Source organism: Alosa alosa, chromosome 1 (assembly GCF_017589495.1).
Source record: "Alosa alosa isolate M-15738 ecotype Scorff River chromosome 1, AALO_Geno_1.1, whole genome shotgun sequence".
Taxonomy (NCBI): domain Eukaryota; kingdom Metazoa; phylum Chordata; class Actinopteri; order Clupeiformes; family Clupeidae; genus Alosa; species Alosa alosa.
In genome coordinates this window covers 15,484,952-15,504,304 of record NC_063189.1, presented here as the reverse complement: position 1 = coordinate 15,504,304, position 19,353 = coordinate 15,484,952, and the positions used below count along the sequence as shown (strand labels likewise).

The 19,353-nt window shown below is 40.5% G+C and overlaps 1 protein-coding gene across 1 annotated transcript; it reads right to left on the bottom strand.

Moving 5' to 3' along the window:
* Positions 1–4,389: 4,389 nt before the first annotated feature.
* Positions 4,390–11,441, bottom strand: xpa (xeroderma pigmentosum, complementation group A). Its single transcript, XM_048244483.1, has 6 exons — positions 10,808–11,441; positions 9,444–9,554; positions 9,060–9,165; positions 8,129–8,294; positions 7,588–7,705; positions 4,390–7,371 (listed from the first exon to the last, which is right to left on the bottom strand). Exons 1-6 carry the CDS (start codon positions 10,968–10,970, stop codon positions 7,217–7,219), a joined length of 819 nt encoding a protein of 272 aa, XP_048100440.1. The 5' UTR covers positions 10,971–11,441; the 3' UTR covers positions 4,390–7,216.
* Positions 11,442–19,353: the final 7,912 nt, after the last annotated feature.

The following is a 19,353-nucleotide window of genomic DNA, read 5'->3' as shown; positions in this document are numbered from 1 at the left end:
AATAACATCTCCAACACAGGAGACAATGTCAAACATTGTTCTGCCAAATCATCAGCATTACTGTTCAACACAACTTTCACGTCATGCTGCTTCATCGTGTGTACAGTCCCCACGGACATTTCAGTGACAGCGCCCCTATAAGACACCGGAGCGCCTGTCTGCTAAAATACCATCTGACATCATACAAAGTAATTCTGGCGAATTTGGCGAAGAGATAGCCTATGAAACTCGCGTTATTTTCGTCACGTTACGTGTTTACATTACTGAACAAGTCTTCTTTCCAAAGACCATGACATGTTTCTGTGTAGGAGTCGGCTGGCACAGGACTGCGCACTGGAAACATTTGTTGAAGAGAAAATGTTATCAATGCCTCTCTAGCCCCGGGGAACAGCTGCGGGCTCTTATTAGAGTGTAATGCCCGATGCCTGGGGCACCCTTGTCCAGTTGGCCATTCACAACTGACTGAGAGATCTGGGGCTCACATCTAAAAAACCTACTGAGACATTTCGAACATCTATAAGGTGCAAGGCAATGCAGCGCAACGCGTCTCTTATTTACAGATTCGGTGAGTGCATGTGTTCGACAGGAACCATCGTCTTAGCTGTGGGTTGAATGTCAAACAGTTTATTGCCGAGTGCCACTGAGACCATTTCTGTTAAATGTCTATCCTCATCGTACGTACATGTAAAGTATCTCTGAACCAACATCAGCAACAGACTATACAACTTGGTATAGAGTGCACGTGAGAGGGCTTATGAGAAAAATTGTACGACGCGTGTACCTTTTCCATGTGACCCTCTAAGACTGCTATTCGAAGAAGGCGGGACTTGGCTAAACGTGTAGCTACAGCGAATCGAGAAGGGTTGGGCGGAATTTGTCATATCACAACAGAGCGTGTACACTAGTGTGTGTGAGTATAGGCACACACTTATACCCACCCCTGTCCAGAAAAACCCATATAAAGGATTTAAAGTGAACGTAATAGTGACAAAATGTACGCTGCCAGCAAGCTCAAGACTCATCCAGCAAAGTCAGATATCCCCCATATCATGTGCTCTAGCATTCTCGCTGTCTTTTAGACTTCTATTGATAAACGTGTCCATGTTCAGGTTTAAACTTTATCTCCACAAAGAGGATAAATTTAGGCAGCTATTTAAAATGTGGACGCCCCACACGCAAGCACTGCTGAGATCAGTTACTTACTGTGGGCCCTATCAAACAGCAGGTGGTAAATCATGAACGCCATTAATCAAAGTAAGTGCCTTTGCATGTACCATCCTTCAGTATACCCCTTTTCTTCTTCCATCTCTCTCTAACCTTCTCACCTATCTTACATTAAGTAATGTACACACAATCCTATCTGCACCCAAAATGTTGGTAAGAAAGCCTTGAATTTCCCACTTATGTCAAATGGAAAAATGAACCTGACAATGTCAAAAATTAGTGTCTATGGCAAAACACATAAATAACATATTTCAAATATGCAATCTTACACCCCCCCCCCTCCCCCCCTTCCCCTGGGCAGGCATTTTGATCTGCTGCTGGATCTGAGAGGGACTGTGAATCACTGCAGAAACATCCCAAACACTGTACAAATGCCACCACCATAAACCAGGGATTCGGCCGCAGTCACACAAGCACAACACATGGTGCCACTGAGCAGGCTCTGTGGCCCGTTGACCCCTGGCTCTGAGCTGACCTTTGATGGCTAGTGAACACAGCGGCAGGCGTCACTACCACAGCAGCAGGCTGAGAGAGAGAGAGAGAGAGAGAAAGAGTAGATTTGACAGTAGATTGAGAACAAGAAAAAGACAGAAAGACAGACAAACTTAGACATATAGGCCAACAGCCAGTCGTATTGGGATAAAAAGGAGAGACAGAAATCGCACAAGCAGACAGAGTTGGAAACTGGCAGATGGTTTGTGCATGATCCAAAGAAAAGGAGAGATGAGCCAGGCAATGTGCTGGTAGTTTATCGATGGATAGAGGAGACAGTAATTTAAGCAGACTAGACCATGAAACAGACATTCAGTCACACAGACATGAACACACAATGACAGGGACAGGGCATGTGAGAGGTTGTGGTTATACGAGTAGGAGGAATTTGGTGGCTGGATTCTGTGCTGGAGAGCAGACCCTCTCAGATAACATCTCTAATGTCCAAATCAAGAGGCCAGCTAGTTAATCACATGCCAAAGTGCAAACAAAACCTCTATAATGTTTACAAACAAACTAAGTGTCTGCATGAAGAAATACAACAGAAGGCCTAGGCGACTGCACAGACGTAGCATCTCATCCACAGTAATGGTATTCATTTTGAGATGCATCAGGGCAATATATCATTGCTTGGTATGTCAGAAGGCAAGACGAGTTGTCATAAAATTTGGAACAGCTTGGGTTTCATGATGGGAGGGAGGGGGGGGGAGCAACCTGTGCTAGTGGGTACATTTTGGCACTGGAGGGCCTGGCGTTTTTGGATTCCCCATTTGAGGAAACCATAAAATAAATGTCGATGGATGGATTTGGAGGCAACAAACATTTACAACACACTGATCCTCATATATGGAGGGCGACTCTTACTTATGCATGGTGGTCATGGTAGATCAACTAGCAGCAAGTATGATTGCCACAGCGACACAACAAGCCTTGAAAACAGCACTCAGAGGACAATCAGTGCAAAATACGGACTGTAATGTAGATTGCGCTGTACTGGGTACTGCTTTCAGTCTTTGTGGAGGGTAGAAATGAGAAAAATGTGGACTCATAATGCTATGGCCATGTGGTGTATGAACTTTGATACTGATTGAAAGTAACATGCATCATTCTCCTGCGGCAGTGGTCCTCAAACTACGGCCCGCCAACTCATTTTGGGTGGCCCCCCGAAACATGTCCGTGGTATATAGCATCTGGCCCGCACGGGAGTAGCCTACGACATCGTCAAACTATAACCGGCGTAATTTCCCCATTTGTTCTCTATGGCGAGTCTTAACAGTACACATGTAATACTCGTTTTGTCCACTGGTGGTTGTTTTGGCGCGGTTTCGCGTTTGCCATCGAAAACGGAATGAAATGTAGGCCTACCTGCAAACAATGTAAGAGGCCTATGTTGACTGCATCAGTGCTCAAAGTATTTCTAAAAGTTTATCAATTATTTGTTAATAACTAACTAACTTCTATTCAAGTCATATTTCTGGGACTTTCTGGGATAATTATTTCTATTTTTTATTCACACGTTCAAATCTTCATACAGAGTTCAAAGTTCTCATCAGGTGAGTGAAAGTTAGAATGGTGGTCATTTCAGATGTGTTTGCCAGCACTTCATAAAACTCTCATAGTTTGATAACTTTAAATTATTTGTAGGATATTGCTGGTTCACAACTTGAGCTATGTATGCAAAGAAACAGAGTCTTTTTATTAGTATTATTTCATTTGAGCTACATTTTACACTGATATGGCATGGTGGCAACATAAACACAGCTAGCAATGGTATTAAATTGCAGGGATGATTAAATGTAATGGAATATTCAACTAAGGTAGACTGCTGTTGTTCACAGTATTAAGCTATTTATGGTTGATATACTCCGAGTCTCTGGCCCTCTCTTAGAGCCAGGCATAGTGAGCTGGCCCTCGGAAGAAAAAGTTTGGGGACCACTGTCCTGCGGCTTGCTATTTCATTTTCCACAGTCTTAGCTGTCTCAGTCTTGGTTTGTTTGTACCTAGATAATAATAAAGGTCTCTTATTTACTCATCAAGGAATTATCAGATTATACTTTGTAAATATTATTATACACATTATAGACTGAAGTTCCATTGTCTATACATTAGGATTAAGAAAACATCTTTGTTTGCTATTGATATTAACTGACTTCAACTGATTCAAATCTGAAGCTAGACATTAGGGCAAGTGACAAGCCCAGTTAACATTAGTGTTTCTTAGCATCATAGCCGTAACATTTACATCTGTGATAAAATTGATGTAAGATGTAGCAGTATTAAAATAGTTGCAGTATTACAATTTTTCTCAGTCACTTTGGTGCATTTCTCAAATCATTAACATTTGCAAAACAGTTTTTTTCACTAGTATAAATACTTACTTTTGAGACAAACAAAGCATTTTGAATCTTGCTCAAAATGCTTTGTTTGTCTCAAAAGTAAGTATTTATACCAGTGAAACTGTCAGTGTAATCAAAATGTGTCCTTTTCAAAAAAGTCCTTACGCCATTGTTTTTGTCAAGATAGTCAAACTGTTTTGTCTTGTTGTCAATATGTAAGTTTTTTCTAATGAACAATGTGCAAGGTATCACTATTTTCTATGTTGCATAGCTATTTCAAAACTACAAGGAGTTTCACATTATTGTGTGTGGAGGGGGTTGATTTCAAGACTGTGGATATGTTTAAAAGTTTTTACTGTTGACAGACATTGTGACAGTATAAATAAAACAAAGGCTTTTACAGCATTGTGCAAATGAAAAATGACCAATGTACAGTAAAGCACCCCTTGGTCAGAGCTGTGCACCACTGTACATCTTTCTATACATCCTGATGTTTCTGTCTATCAGGTCACATATATGTATATACTGTATGCTAGACAGACATGACAAGTTCAGCACTTTTGCATGTAATGACTCAAGCGATGAAATAAGGCCAATTTGTTTTATGGGGTAGGACTATTCAGCATGGAACTATAGTGCATTTTGACCAACATGACAATTGGAAATGTAAAAAACAGACTTTTGTACAAAATCAGTTGCATGTACAGTACGTACTAAACCATTGCTGTTTGTTCAAGATGGGGAGAAACTACTTTAATGATTTGCACAAGTGACGATAATATGGAGTTTGAACAAACAGTTTTGAGAATTTCAATTCTGATCTGAGAATTGCGCCAAAGTGACTGAGAAAAACTATAGTATTAGTCCATTATTATTATTTTAATTCTATTTGACCACTTTAAGCTTCAATACTAATTGTTATTGTTATTATAAGTTACTTTGGATATTTCTAAGTAAACATTAACAGACCTATATTGCTAACAGCTATATTGCAACTGAATTTGGTGATGAAATAACTATAAGAGACCACACTAGCAGGTTCCAAGACACTGGTCTCATCCCTGTGGCATAACCCCCATGTTAACTACCCCTCCAGCACAACAACAACAGCACAACAACAACAGCAGCACAACCCTGCAACACCAGTTCATTTGAACATGAGTTCACTCTTGGGGCTATGGAATCATACCATGTTAACTTCCCATCCAGCACAACAACAACAACAGCACAACCACAACAACAACAACAGCAGCACAACCACAACAACAACAACAGCAGCACAACCACAACAACAACAACAGCAGCACAACCCTGCAACACCAGCTCATTTGAACATGAGTTCACTCCTGGGGCTATGGAATCATTACTGGAAGTCAGTTCTGGCAGTTTGATCTTCTTGACTACACATTCTGCCCTACCCGATCAGGGACAATAACTTTGACTGCCATGTTTGATATTATTTATTGTCTTGCCCTTTGGTTGTACTCTGGGTAACAAGTGCCTAAAAAAGCCAAGGATGATGTAGAGCTGTCATCAATAATTTAAGGTATGTCAGACATCTGTGGACAGGCCCTGGCGGCTTTGGCCCATACACCAGCCATGTCCTTATATTTAAATACATTTCAGGTGGTCTGTCTAATTTGCCACGTCTCTCTCCAGCAGGCTCAACAGAGTCTCTGGAGCCGGACAGGGGACGAGTTACAATCCTCAGAGCAACGGTCATCAATGCAGGATGCAGGACATACGGCTACAAATCTCTAGTGTGGAACAGCTCGACCAATCTACACAATTTATTTTCGCCCAAACCATAATCAGACCATGACAACCACACCACAATGTCATTGTAACAGTATACAATTATGCTATTTTTATCACATTACCATAAGCCTTCCCTATGAATTCCTTGTAACCTTCCTACTAGGTCATAGTCCAAAATGCATTACTTTCCTTTTTTCCCTAGATGTTCCTAGACTTTTTTCAACTTTTTTCCTAGACTTTCCAAGATGTCCCTCTGTGGAGATAAACAAGTGCAAAGTAGTGAGAGAACGGAATGCATCTGCTAGCAGTTTGCCCACTGGTCGTAAACTGGAAAATGCACCTGAAACTGAACTCCCCTTAAGAATTTCTCAGTTAACGGTCGATGGATTCTCTACAACGAGTGAGTTACCAAGCTCATGGGGTGGGGTACCACAAGGTTAAAGTAGACGTGAGGTTCCTGTTTAACCCAGGGCAGCCTCCAAAGAGGCAGCCTAGGGCGAGCACACAGGTGGCAGAGCAGATTACAACTTAACACATTTTAACCAGCAGAAATCTACATTAGTACTGACATAATCAACATCAATAGTATTTATATTCATCCTTAATTTATCCTCAATTTATAATCCGGTGTTAATGTATCCGGTATGTATTAAGCCTAGTCCTAGACTAAAAGAACATTTAAATGGAGATCTGCATTGAAAAAATCCGCTCCGACAGTAACTGCTCTCCAACACCATCTAGTGACACAGCATTAGAGGTACAACTGATAATCAGAGATTGAGATTCAGGGCTTGTTCAATTTAGCAGCAAAGGGATTGGCTACTGCAGGTAGGAAGTGCTGCTCACAAAGCACTACTCCACAATGAGATAAAACGATGATCTAGCATGTTGAAAAGGTGTATGAAAAAAACAGTTAAATGTAGAAAACCGTAGACAATTCTGTAACAAAATCAAAACATTTAGGAATATGCATTTTTAATGGTCATTAATCATTAAATTGTTCCATAATAGCTCCTGCTCCATGAAGAGGTCGGTCCGTAGTTTTTTTTACCCACAGACAAATGTGGTCCCGTTAGAGGATTTACCTTACTGAAGCAAGGTAATCAGCCAGGGACCTCAGACAAGATGTTCTGGTGTACTCGTAGGTCGCGTTTCTAAGGGAAATAATCCATAGGATTCTGCCATAGTAAACCTGATGCAGAATACATTTTAGGTGAAAAAATGCCCCGAGGACGCTTTATGGTTAGTTCTGAAGATGACACCTGGATATGCTCCCTGAGACTTATGCCATCCTCACACAAGTGAGCGCCACAGAGCAGGTGACTTAGGTCCAAATGCTGGTCCCAGGTGAAGATGTTCTATGTAGTTATCTTCTTTTAATGTAATCCGACGATGGCAGGTACAGGCTACATCTTTTCATAGGTGAGCTGATGACCACAACTAGTGCAGGTTTTCCTGTAGAGGTCTTCCTCCTCGTCCACCAGCTCTTCAGGGCCGTACTCATGCTGGTGGATGCTGGTGTCCTTCCGGAACATGCTGCTTCTCACCGCCTTCCTCAGCTCTGCCAAAGAGACATTGGGTTTTTGTACTGAGTGGGTTGTGGTAAACATATAGTGTGTGTCAGTCAGTGAACCAGCCAATAGTTCATTTAAAACATTGTGAGTCTGTGTGTATTTGATTAAGACCAACAGTTGACTGCGCACATAAATCATCCTTGACAAGCGCACACACAAATGTTTTGCACTATTGAAGACAAAGCATAGGTCAGTTTATTTACCTTTGACCTTCTTGTTGAAGCGTTTTTGTTTCTGGACCTCTCGGTTCTCCTCACGTGTCTCCTTAGCCTCCTCCAGCGCCTCCTCACTCCCCCACACCTCCATACAGCGCATCTCCACCTGAAACCACAGTCACTCAAGTTCAACATGGACCAGCTCCACAGGGACCACTCTGGTTGTCACCTTTCACCAATATTTGTAACAGAACTTTCTTAATCATTTTGAATGACCTGCAATACAGTTATTATCAACATTTCCATTGCTGTACATGTAATATGCAACCGTATGTTTAACATGTACATTTTACCTAAGTAGACAAAGGAAATCAACTATTTTGTTTTGTTATTGGCCTAGCAGCAGCAGCGATTTTACAGGACTCTGGTAGGTTAAAAACAGCACACTGAACCAACTTCCTCACTCCTAATCCCAGTGTTCATAGTAAATGTGTCTAGCCCGCCCATCTGATTGCTGGAATATTGTCCGGAGTCCAGTGCATGTTTGAAAGGGGCTTAGGTGAGCCCAGTAGTAGGGGTGTGAGGCCACCTGCAGCTTGAGGTACAGCTTCATGTCCCCCCAGTGAGTGTTGTGGGGGTTCTTTCTGAGAATGAAGCGTAGTGGTGGCTCCCTCTTGTCCAGATCACAGTCCTTCAGTAAGTAGTTCTGCTTCGCCTCTGTGCGAGAGATGAGCTTGTGCTTCACCTCATTGTCCCTAAAACACGAAGAAGTACAAACACACAGCAAGGTTTGTTGAAAGATGGGTAACATGCTTGCTTCATATAACTTTAATTTATATTTTCTTTCTTTTTATCCTTGAATGTAATTCTAAGCTTTTTCTTTTTATCTTTTTTTGTCTTATTTTCTTTTTATTTATATATTTATATATTATTTTCTATTGAGGGCCTTCCTGTTTAGAGTCATCAACATGCATACAAATACAGATCCATACAGCTAGGCTTGAATCAGTGCAGAGGGGTAAACCCAAGACCCGTCGTCCAGCATTTAAATACATCCTGTTGCACAACCTGTTTTTTTCTTTTTATCTGCCTTCATGACATTTTTATTTAACATTTTACACATACGCCTACCACTTGTCATTTCTGATGACCAATTATGCATAACTCAAAACACATTCGCTTGACCAGTAGACCATAGCACACAAAGTAGATTAAATGACATCTATGAAAAACACACATCTACTGGAGACCTTCACCTTGTTTTATCCACAGCTGTAAACCGTTGGCCCTAATCATGCATGCGTGCACGTGCACACACACACACACACACACACACAGAAGAAAAATACTACTGCTTGCAGACAGATGCAGGTGCTTCCTTGAACATGTTCTCTTTATTTTGGGGGATGTGCCTAAGTGGCTTTGGAGGTGTGTGGATTTTAACCACACCAAGTTATAGCTAATTATTTAAAATGGTTTGTGTTGAAAGTGTTTGTTTAAAATGGAAAGTGTTTGGTTACCTGCACTTGTCACATACTGCTAAATCAAAACTGTTGCTCAGGTAAGAGTCCATGAATGGCTTGGAACACTCCTCACACACCAGATACTCAGATTCGATTACAGGAGCTGCAACCCATGAAAATACATTCAATTAACATACGATCTGAGAAACAGAATTAACAACATTGTTAATTCAGGAGACAGCTTAATATAACACTTCACCATAATGCTTATAAAGTAACAAAACCACCATTATGTCAAATAGGCCTATTGTATGAAGTAGGCCAACAAAAAAACTCCAATTTTACCATTTTAGTGTAAGCAGCACGCAGAACATAACATGGGGAAGTGCAAAGGGTCAGACAGGTGGGCCTCCTCTCAACACTGAAGTTTCCAGTCCGTACCTGGCTGCTGGGTCAGTTTCTTTGCTATTTGTCCGTCTTCTTCATCATCCTCTTCAATGAAAAAGCCTGCTCCCGAATCAACTGTTTTCGCGACTTTTGCACAAGTCCCACCTGAAAAATGTATGATGGGGATTCTTTAGAGGTGAGTCGCCATCGCAAAAGGTTTCTCCAAGACATCTGTTAAATATGAGGACGCGTACACCTGTGCCAAAATGACTTAGCCTAGCCTAACTTACCCTAGATCAGTGGTTCTTAACTGGTCTGGCTTTGGGACCCACAATTTCCCATGTTAATTTAGTCGCGACCCATTTTTTTTTTTTTTTTAGTGTTCAAGTTCAAGCCAACAAGGTGAGCTACTGTACATGGTAAGACACGCAAAGTGCCTGTAGGCCTACTTGTTTAGAACATGCTGATGTTTGGCATTACATTTGTGAAGTCTTCAGGATATTAAGATAGTACTGTAGATCTGACAAAGTAGCACTTTGGTTGATTACTGCAATGGACTGTTCACAGGCCTTCCTAAAAAGACTATTAAACAGCTTCAGGTGATACAAAATGCAGCAGCTAGGACTCTAACAAAAACTAAAAGAACTGACCACATTACTCCAATTCTTAAGTCCTTGCACTGGCTTCCAGTAAGTCACAGAATTGACTTTAAAGCACTATTGCTTGTTTATAAATCAGTAAATGGAGCAGGACCTAAATACTTGTCAGACATGCTTCAGCAGTACACACCTTCTCGCCCTCTCAGGTCCCAGGTGAAAAACCTGCTAGTAAAACCTACAGTTAGAACTAAACATGGTGAAGCAGCTTTTAGCTGCTATGCGCGGCTCAGCTGTGGAACCAACTTTCGGATGACATTAAAAGGCACCAACTGTAGCCAGTTTTAAATCTAGACTTAAGACCAAACTGTTCTCAGACGCTTTCTGCTAACTGTGCCGAGTTACAAATTCTGAATCTGCCTCGATAATTATTCTACTTTGTCTTTTATTACTTTTTTTACTACTTTTGCCTTTGTTTTTGCTTACTAATTATTCTTTATTTTTAAATGATTTTACCTTGTGTTTTATGTTTTCTTTTTATTATGATCTTTACCTTTTAACTATTCTTTGACTATATTGCCCTTCTATGCTTTTATTTGTTATTATCGTTTGGTTTTGTTTATGTAAAGCACATTGAATGACCTCTGTGTATGAAATGTGCTATATAAATAAACTTGACTTGACTTGACTTGACTTAAAATGGGTGATTATTTATTTATTTTTTTACCCACAGGCTCCACGTACGACCCACCCAGAATGGTTCCGCGACCCACTTTTGGGTCCCGACCCACCAGTTAAGAAACACTGCCCTAGATTACCTACCTTCTCCCAATGCTGAAGACGGTCGGCTCGCCAGTCGTGCTTGTCTCAACATTAGTGCCCGTTGCCTATTGCGTTCTATCTTAGCCAACATAAAAGCTGATAAAGGCTCGGACGTTGTTTTTGGCAGATCATGAGATGCCTTTTCCGCCAGGGCCGTCTCCATGTTTGACACAAAATTAAAACTCTTGTTTTACCAAACACGAATAAAGGCCTATTTCACACGCCGTTTAGACGAGGCTGGGCTGGGACGGGACCGACTAGCAGACCTTTTTGTCAGTCATAAGAATCAGGCCAAAGATTCTATAGTTAACCGTCTCTGATCAGGCTAAACTAAAACCGGCAGGCTAACATTACAACAATGTTAACAATGAACGAGCGCTGGTAAGAACAAACACCGATAGCTTGATAGGGTATATGAAAGCTGTATTGTGAGCTAACATACACGAAGTTTCTTGCATCGTAAACATACTGCAGGGCCAACGGAAACAAAAGGGTTAATTACACAACTGCAATTTCTTCGTTTGAACTAGCCACCAAGTAGTCGGCTCACGCTCGCCCTCTATGGCAGTGGAGTTGTAACGGGATGTTATACGGACAAGTCATGACACCATGGGCAAATTCTTAGTCAATTTGCACGTCGTCTCGCGATGATATTCGAAAGATTTTTTGATGTAGGCTAGTATTCTCTTGTTTGGTGGGTAGCCTATGTCACAGGTGCTATCATATCAGCAAGAACGTGTAGCAAGTGAACACAGTGGGTGCAGATAATTTCCCTGTCTATCCTCCCTTCCATCCTTCCTCCTGTCCTAGGCTAGCTCCTCCTTCTAATTAAAATGAAGCATCATGCTCACTCACACATGATGCTGCGCATCTCTTCAGCTAGAATAAACAAATTGCAGAGAATACGAACTTATACCCATGTCTAAAAATATCATATGAACTGCACTCAGAAAAGGAGGTACGGTTGGGGTCCATTTTTGTTCCTTAGGGCAGTGTTTCTCAAACTTTTTCAGACCAAGGACCACTTCACCAATAAATAGAAACCTCACAGACCACCTACTGTAATAGGTGTAGCTAAAAAAAACAGTAGACCTACTTCAACAGTATATTACACAATAGGCATACTCACTGAACAACCTTGCTTATCGACTTGGCACCTTGCTTATTGTGTTAGAGGATTCATATGATTTAAACTGGCATAGGTTACATAGACAGTGTTGCAGAACTGTTTGGATTTACATACAAGTTGGTTCAATTTTGCAAACAACTTATTGCAAACTACTTATTTTATCACGTCTGCCCACGGACCACTTGGGATAGCTTGCGGACCACCAGTGGTCCCCGGACCACACTTTGAGAAACACTGCCTTAGGGTACACATTTTGGTGATGTTACCACAATTGATAAACTCAACGGGAGAGACTTATTAACGAACCTGGGGGTACAAACAGCGTATGGCATCAATTTAATGCCAGTTGTATTGAGAATCAAAACCCAGAATTTGATAATGAAAACTTAGAATCTGTAACCGAGAGCACTGTCATCTCCCTTTCTCTTGGAGGTCCTTCTCAGTTTCGATTCTCTCAGACTTGCTCTGAGTCCTAAAATATTCTCGCTTTAGTTTTGCCATGGTTTTGACAGTAGGTGGGCCGGATGTATTGCAGGATGCTGGAGGGCGGGATTTAGTCCCTTGGCTACTGACCAAATCCAAAATTTGGTAGGCCTACATGGACTTGGGACGTTCAAGAAATCAGGTGGCCTTTATCCCCTAGGGGCGCTGCAATTATCAAATGCATTTTGCGTTTTTGGACGTTACGTTAATGCACGTAACTTTTGACCAGTATGTCTGATTGTCAAAAGGTACTGTTGGAATCCTTCAACGCACTATGACATCAATTTCCGCCATATTGGATTTTCCACCATATTGGATTTTAGCAAATTTTAACCGATCTTCACAAAACTTGACGTACATGAACCTCCGACCAAGCCTCAAAAAAGTTAGTGAAAGGATTTTTGATTTTCGAGAATGTGTGCCTGTCACAGCCAATCACAATAGGCAGTAAAGCCGCCATAAAGGAAGTGTGGTCATATCTAAACAACAGTCTAGTCCTGTTGGTGAACCGCACCTGAGCAAGCACACCTAACTGAGAAAAGTACACTTAATCCAACTGAGGTGAAGAACTACAGACCTGTCTCCCTTCTTCCTTTCTTGTCAAAGGTTTTGGAGAAAGTGGTCTTCAAGCAAGTATGTGACTTTCTTCATCAGAATAATCTACTAGACCCTAAGCAGTCTGGTTTCAAGAAAGGTCATTCTACTGAAACTGCTCTTCTGTCTGTGACTGAAGCATTGAGAGTAGTCCTCTGCTTAGTCAAGTTAGCTAGATTTATCTGCAGCTTTTGACACTGTTAACCATGACATTCTCCTTTCTATACTATCTGAACTGTGAATTTCTGGAAAAGCTCTTGACTGGTTTGAATCTTACCTTAAAGGGCATTCTTTCAACGTGTCTTGGCAGGGAAAGGTATCTAAGTCTCATGACCTCACCACAGGTGTGCCTCAGGGATCAGTATTAGGACCCTTGCTTTTCTCTATTTACACCACTTCCTTAGGTGAGACCATTCGCTCCCATAAATTTGACTATCACTGTTATGCAGACGACACTCAACTTTACCTGTCTTTCCCACCTGATGACTCTAGCGTTTCCCACCGGATTTCTGCATGCCTTAAGGATATTTCAGCCTGGATGAAAGATCGGCACCTTCAGCTTATTCTCTCAAAAATTGAGTTTTTGGTGTTTCCAGCTAAAACAGCTATTCCCCAACAGATTCACATCCAACTTGACTCAACTTCACTGACCCCAACTAGATCGGCACGTAAACTTGGGCGTTGTAATTGATGACCGACTTAACTTCTCTGAGCATGTAGCTTCTATTGCAAAATCATGTCGGTTTATGCTTTACAACATTAGGAAGATCAGACCTTATCTGACACAAGATTCCACACAACTTCTTGTTCAAACCATGGTCATCTCCAAGCTGGACTATTGTAATTCACTACTAGCTGGCTTACCCGCTTGTGTAATAAGATCATTACAGCTGATTCAGAATGCTGGAGCACGCCTGGTCTTCAATCAGCCAAAGAGGACACATGTAACTCCTCTCCTAGTTACTCTCTATTGGCTCCCTACTTTGGCCTATAGGACACTGACTGGATCTGCTCCTTTATTTGCCAATTTTATTAGGCTATTTATTGAATTGACATTGTTATTTATTATTGCTATTCTCCTTATTATAGTTTGACCAACATTCTAATCTGTTCCCTGTTATATTTTTAAATATTATGTTGTTTTTTGAATTTGTGTGTCGCTTTGGACAAAGGTGTCTGGAAAGTCCCATAACCATAACCATAACCTTGCAGTTCCTCAGAAATACAGTCATTAATATTATTGGGGGCCAAGCAGCGAAGCTGTGAAGGCACCCATTGTGTTTCTATCTTTGGGGGCCAAGTAGTGAAGCTACTAAGGCACCCATTGTGTTTCTATCTTTTCTTGTTATTATTGTGCATCTTCTTCTTTCTTCTGCCATTGATGTCTATGGCAGCCCATAGAACAGTCTGGTAAAACATTCTAAAATTTGCCACTGATTGGGGACAGTCCCATGATTCTTTTCACCAAGTTTCATGTTGGCAGCTTGAGCACTCTAGCGCCAACAACAGGTCAAAGTTGGGCTTGCATTCATGCACGTATGTTTGACCCGCACACTTTGGAATCCTTGGACCATGCCGAGTTCAACACACCCTATGACATCAATTTCCGCCATATTGGATTTTATCGAAGGTGAAACAACATTTTCAGAGGACACTAATTTTGTCCTATCTTCACCAAACTTTACACAATAATCATGTGTAATGACATGATCATTAGACCAAGCCTCACAAAGGTATTGCTTTTTGAAGCTTTCGCCCGCAACAGCCAATCAAAGTTGGCGGCGAAACCACAAAACAGGAATTGACCTTATATCTCAGCCGATCTTTGGTTCCTTGACATAAAAACATGGCATTTTATGTTAATATACAGTATGTTTATATTTTCATGCACTGGTAATTTCCTCGAAATTACATTTTCTAGTTTTTATTATTATTACAGTGCATGAAAATGCACTGTTCTGTTATCTGAAGTCTTCTTCTTCTTCTTCTTCTATTTCTTCTTATTCTTCCCACCAAATTTCTGCGTCTAATTCAGCTTCAACCGTTTAACGTAGAAACTTCGTTCAAACTTTGTTGAAAAGGACACTTGAGGAATGTATTTTTCACTTTTGTAAACTTTATACTTTTTGAGATATTAACAAAAAACTAGAAAATGTAATTTCAAGGAAATTACCAGTGCATGAAAATATAAACATACTGTATATTAACATAAAATGCCAAACAAACTTTTATTTGAAAACAGTTGGCAGGAGTCATAGTTGATAACAACTGACAGTTGAAATGGCTGAACAGTTAAATAGTTAAGTTTAAATAGTTAAATTATTTAATAGTGAATTATTGTAGTGAGGACATTTATTTTGAAACAGTTGTGGGCAGAGGAAATAGTAGTCTTAAGAGAGCCAGATTGTATGCTTAAAGCCTGAGACAGAGTATGTAGTTTAAAAGTTGAATGTAGATATTGTAATGGATGTTGATAGACAGAAAGTTGAATGGATGCTGATAGGCAGATTGTTTAATGGATGTTGATGGATCCATTGAGTGAATGGTTTGAAGAGGATGAATGGATAGAAAGTTGGATGGAATGTGCCTTATTTCCTTGTAGAATGGAGAGACACAGAGAGTTGGCCTAGTTAAGCAGGAAGCAGTTGATACAGGTGCAATCAGTTTAACTGGTCCTTTGATGGGTCCTAGTTGAGCAGCTGGAAGTTGATACAGGTGCAAATGAAGTTAATTAGTCCATTGTGATGTCATAGTGCTAATGTCAAGTCTATGGAGAACAACAAAACGGCGACAAATTGTGAATTTCCAGGCTAACGAGTTTTGACTAAAAACGGTAAAATCGAACTTTCTCAAAACACATCCGAATGATATGATTTGGATGTCAACTCAACGTATGTACTCCCAATCATCCGTAAATTGATCTAAAGTGCATTTTACTCCGGATAATTCCTTTAACCCTGTGTCGCTTTCCTCTGTTTCCCATGAGCTAAGGCCCAAGGTGGAGGTGGAGGTGCAGCGTCCCTTTTGGTGGCGGGATACCCCGTGTCTGTGTGTCGTGCCTTCTTTTCACTTGTTGTGACCATATTTTTCCTGTGTGTGTGTGAGTGATTGCGCACGTGTGAGCGGGTGACCCCTGGAGGCTCGCTAGCCTCCCACTGGTAAGCCTCAGCCCTGCCTATCCTCCTCCCCTTCCAGTGTGTGCGCATCCGTGTTGGTGTAACGTATATGTTTGTCCATCATTGTTAATAAAAGCTTGATTTGCTTTATGGAACCATATCTCCTGCAGTTCAGTTCACAAACCTGTGTGCCTTATTACAGTTTTTCTCAGTCGCTTTGGTGCTTTTCTCACATCACTATTAACATTTGCACAGCAGTTAGTGCATTTCTCAAAACAATTAGTGCAAACTGCAAAACCTAGTGGATAACCTGCAAAAGCACGACACTTGCTCAAAATGGATAGTCCAGTTCTCAAAAGCAAGTATTTATGTCAATGAAACTGCCAGTGTCATCAAAATGAGAAGTCTTGACACCATCAATTATGAACAAGATAGTCAAATGGCTTTGTCATGTTTTCATTACGACAGTTTATGCTCTCAGTGTTTTCCCATGCAGGTCAGAACTCGGTGACACTACCTGAAAATGCTCAAGACAGCACTATACAGTACTTGTACAGCGATTTGAAAACTACAGTAAAGTTACAAATTGCTGTAGTTAGGGGAGTAAGTGAGTACAAGACACTAAATATAAACGTTTCACAGTTTTACTGTATATGCTCTTTGCAATTCTACAGCATTGTGACAGAATTTGATAACTAGTTCACCAATTTCGTATGTAATGACTCAAGCAATGAAATGAAGACTATTAGTTTTATTGGGAACGACTTCAGCATCCATATGTATAGTTCATCCATAAGTATAGTTCATTTTGACTGACATGACAAAGCAATGGATTTAGTTCAAAAGCATTTGCAATTTGTTTAGAGGAAGGAGAAATTGCTACTATGATGTGCACAAATGACTAAATGTTGTGGAGGTTGAACTAATAGTTATGAGAATTTTCATTCTGATCTGAGAAAAGCACCAAAGCGACTGAGAAAAACTGTAAGGTTACTGATGTGTGAGTTATATCTTTGGGTGCAAGTCCCATTGTGGCGTAGTCAGCAAATATATCCAGGCCCAAACCCCCTAACATGGAAGAACAATCCAGTGCAGTCTATACTTCTCCCTGTTGCCTTGGCTCCCTTGCTTCTCCCTTCCTTCCTGTGCTGGATTGGCGGAGCTGCGGTCACCTTAATTACGGGACGGACTCGGGCAACCGTTCATCTAGGCAGGTAACTGCTACCTGGATGTGCTACTTCCTATCTCTCCCGTCTTCTGGGCCGCATGTTTTCAGTTTGGTGGCATGGCTCACAAGTTGGCTGGTGTAGCCACTGTCAAGTGAATGCTCTCGCAAGTAAGGTAAGCTATCATGCGGTCTCCATTTCCTTGTTGGGGGCCAAGCAGCGAAGCTGCAAAGACACACATTGTGTTTCTACTAGGGCTGTCAAAATAACTGATTAATTTTGATTAATTAATTTGAGAAAAAATAACTGATTAAAAAAATAATGCAGATTAATCGATTCCGTATGACCTTTGACCCCGAGCCGTTGTCAGTAACCATTAGACTGTGAAATGAAGGAGAGAGAAGAAAATGTGCTGCCTAGATCATTGATTGGAACATTTACTTTTCAAAAACGTCTTGATGGGTGTTGATAACAATAAAGTGTTGATTAAAAGTAAAGTCATCTGCAATGTCTTCAGCAAATAATTTGTATATCACCGGAGTTCATCAACTCTAAAGTCGCACATCATTGCAAAGAAATAGTGTTGACATTGAGGGGAGTAATACTTTATTTTCATTGTGTCCCCTAGGTTATATCTGTGGCCTGAAATACCTTGTATGTGATAAAAAAATTAAAAAAAACTTCTTCCCGAAGCACTTTTGAATTTATTTCCTCAGCATATTAGGTCATATCATAGATTATTATGGCCATTATTAAAATAATAATAAAAGTTTTTGAACGTTAATGTCACTAATGCTGATTATTCAATGATTCATTTGAATTTAAATATTTAAAATACTTTCACAGCAAAAATCATTTATGTGATTAATTTCCCCTTGGGGATCAATAAAGTATCTATCTATCTATCTATCTATCTATCTAGCCTTGGCCACACAGCTGAGCTATTCACACCCTGTGACATAACAACAAAAAGACGTTACTCACGTGCACAAAAACAAGGCGGACATTCGTTTTTTTCGTCAGCAGAAAGTGAAGAATTCTGAAAGGTTTCGGCACTAATATCTTTTCAGATTAAGTTTTAGATTGAGAAGTTGCGTTTTATTTTCATAATCTTGGTTCAGTGAACACATACAACCGTCAGTTTGTTAGTTAACAGAAATTTTGTGTATATGATGTTCAGGCCTATAAACTAGAAGTTTACCTGCAAACACCATTTGCTTGTAGAGGTAGATAGTGCAGTGGTCATGGACAAGGGTTAGCACGTGGGAGACCGGGGTTCGATTTCCATGGGATGTGTTCTGGCGTGAGTGTGCACCGACGTCTCTGGAGAGAAGGCGCGCAATTTGACAAATCGGTTCTCAAACAGAAGTTTTGATTGCAACAGTTAGCTAGTTCATGCACCAGGGTGTAAATAGTATACAGTACTATAAACACCAGGATACGAATAGCATCCACTTCTAATTGTACATTGATGCAAACAGCATACCTTATTCAGAGTGTATTACACAGCTGAGCTATTCACACCCTGTTACGTAACAACAAAAAAACATGTTGCTTGTTTTTAAAAAATATATATTATTAATAAAATCAATATGCCAAATAGCATATACTGATATTTGTACCAGACGGGGTATTAATAGAACACATTGCTGTGTGCACCAGGGTACGAATGGCATACGTTGATATTTGTACAAGACGGGGTACTAATAGGACACATTGCTGTGTGCACCGGGGTATGAATAGCATACATTGATATTTGTACCAGACAGGGTACTAATAGGACACATTGCTGTGTGCACCGGGGTACGAATAGAATTCACTTCTTATTGCACCAGGGTACGAATAGCAATTGCACCAAAAAAGTATATGTGTATGGGGAAATTGTGTTCTGTCCCTTTAAGTGATCAAGTTGGTTCTTATAATGGGAATGACACGCTTTTTGCTCTTCCCAGTTTATCTTGCAAGAGGTAGGTCACGAGTAGATGCACACTGTAGATTATTTTCATAATAAAATAATAATAATAATATATATATATATATATATATATATATATATAT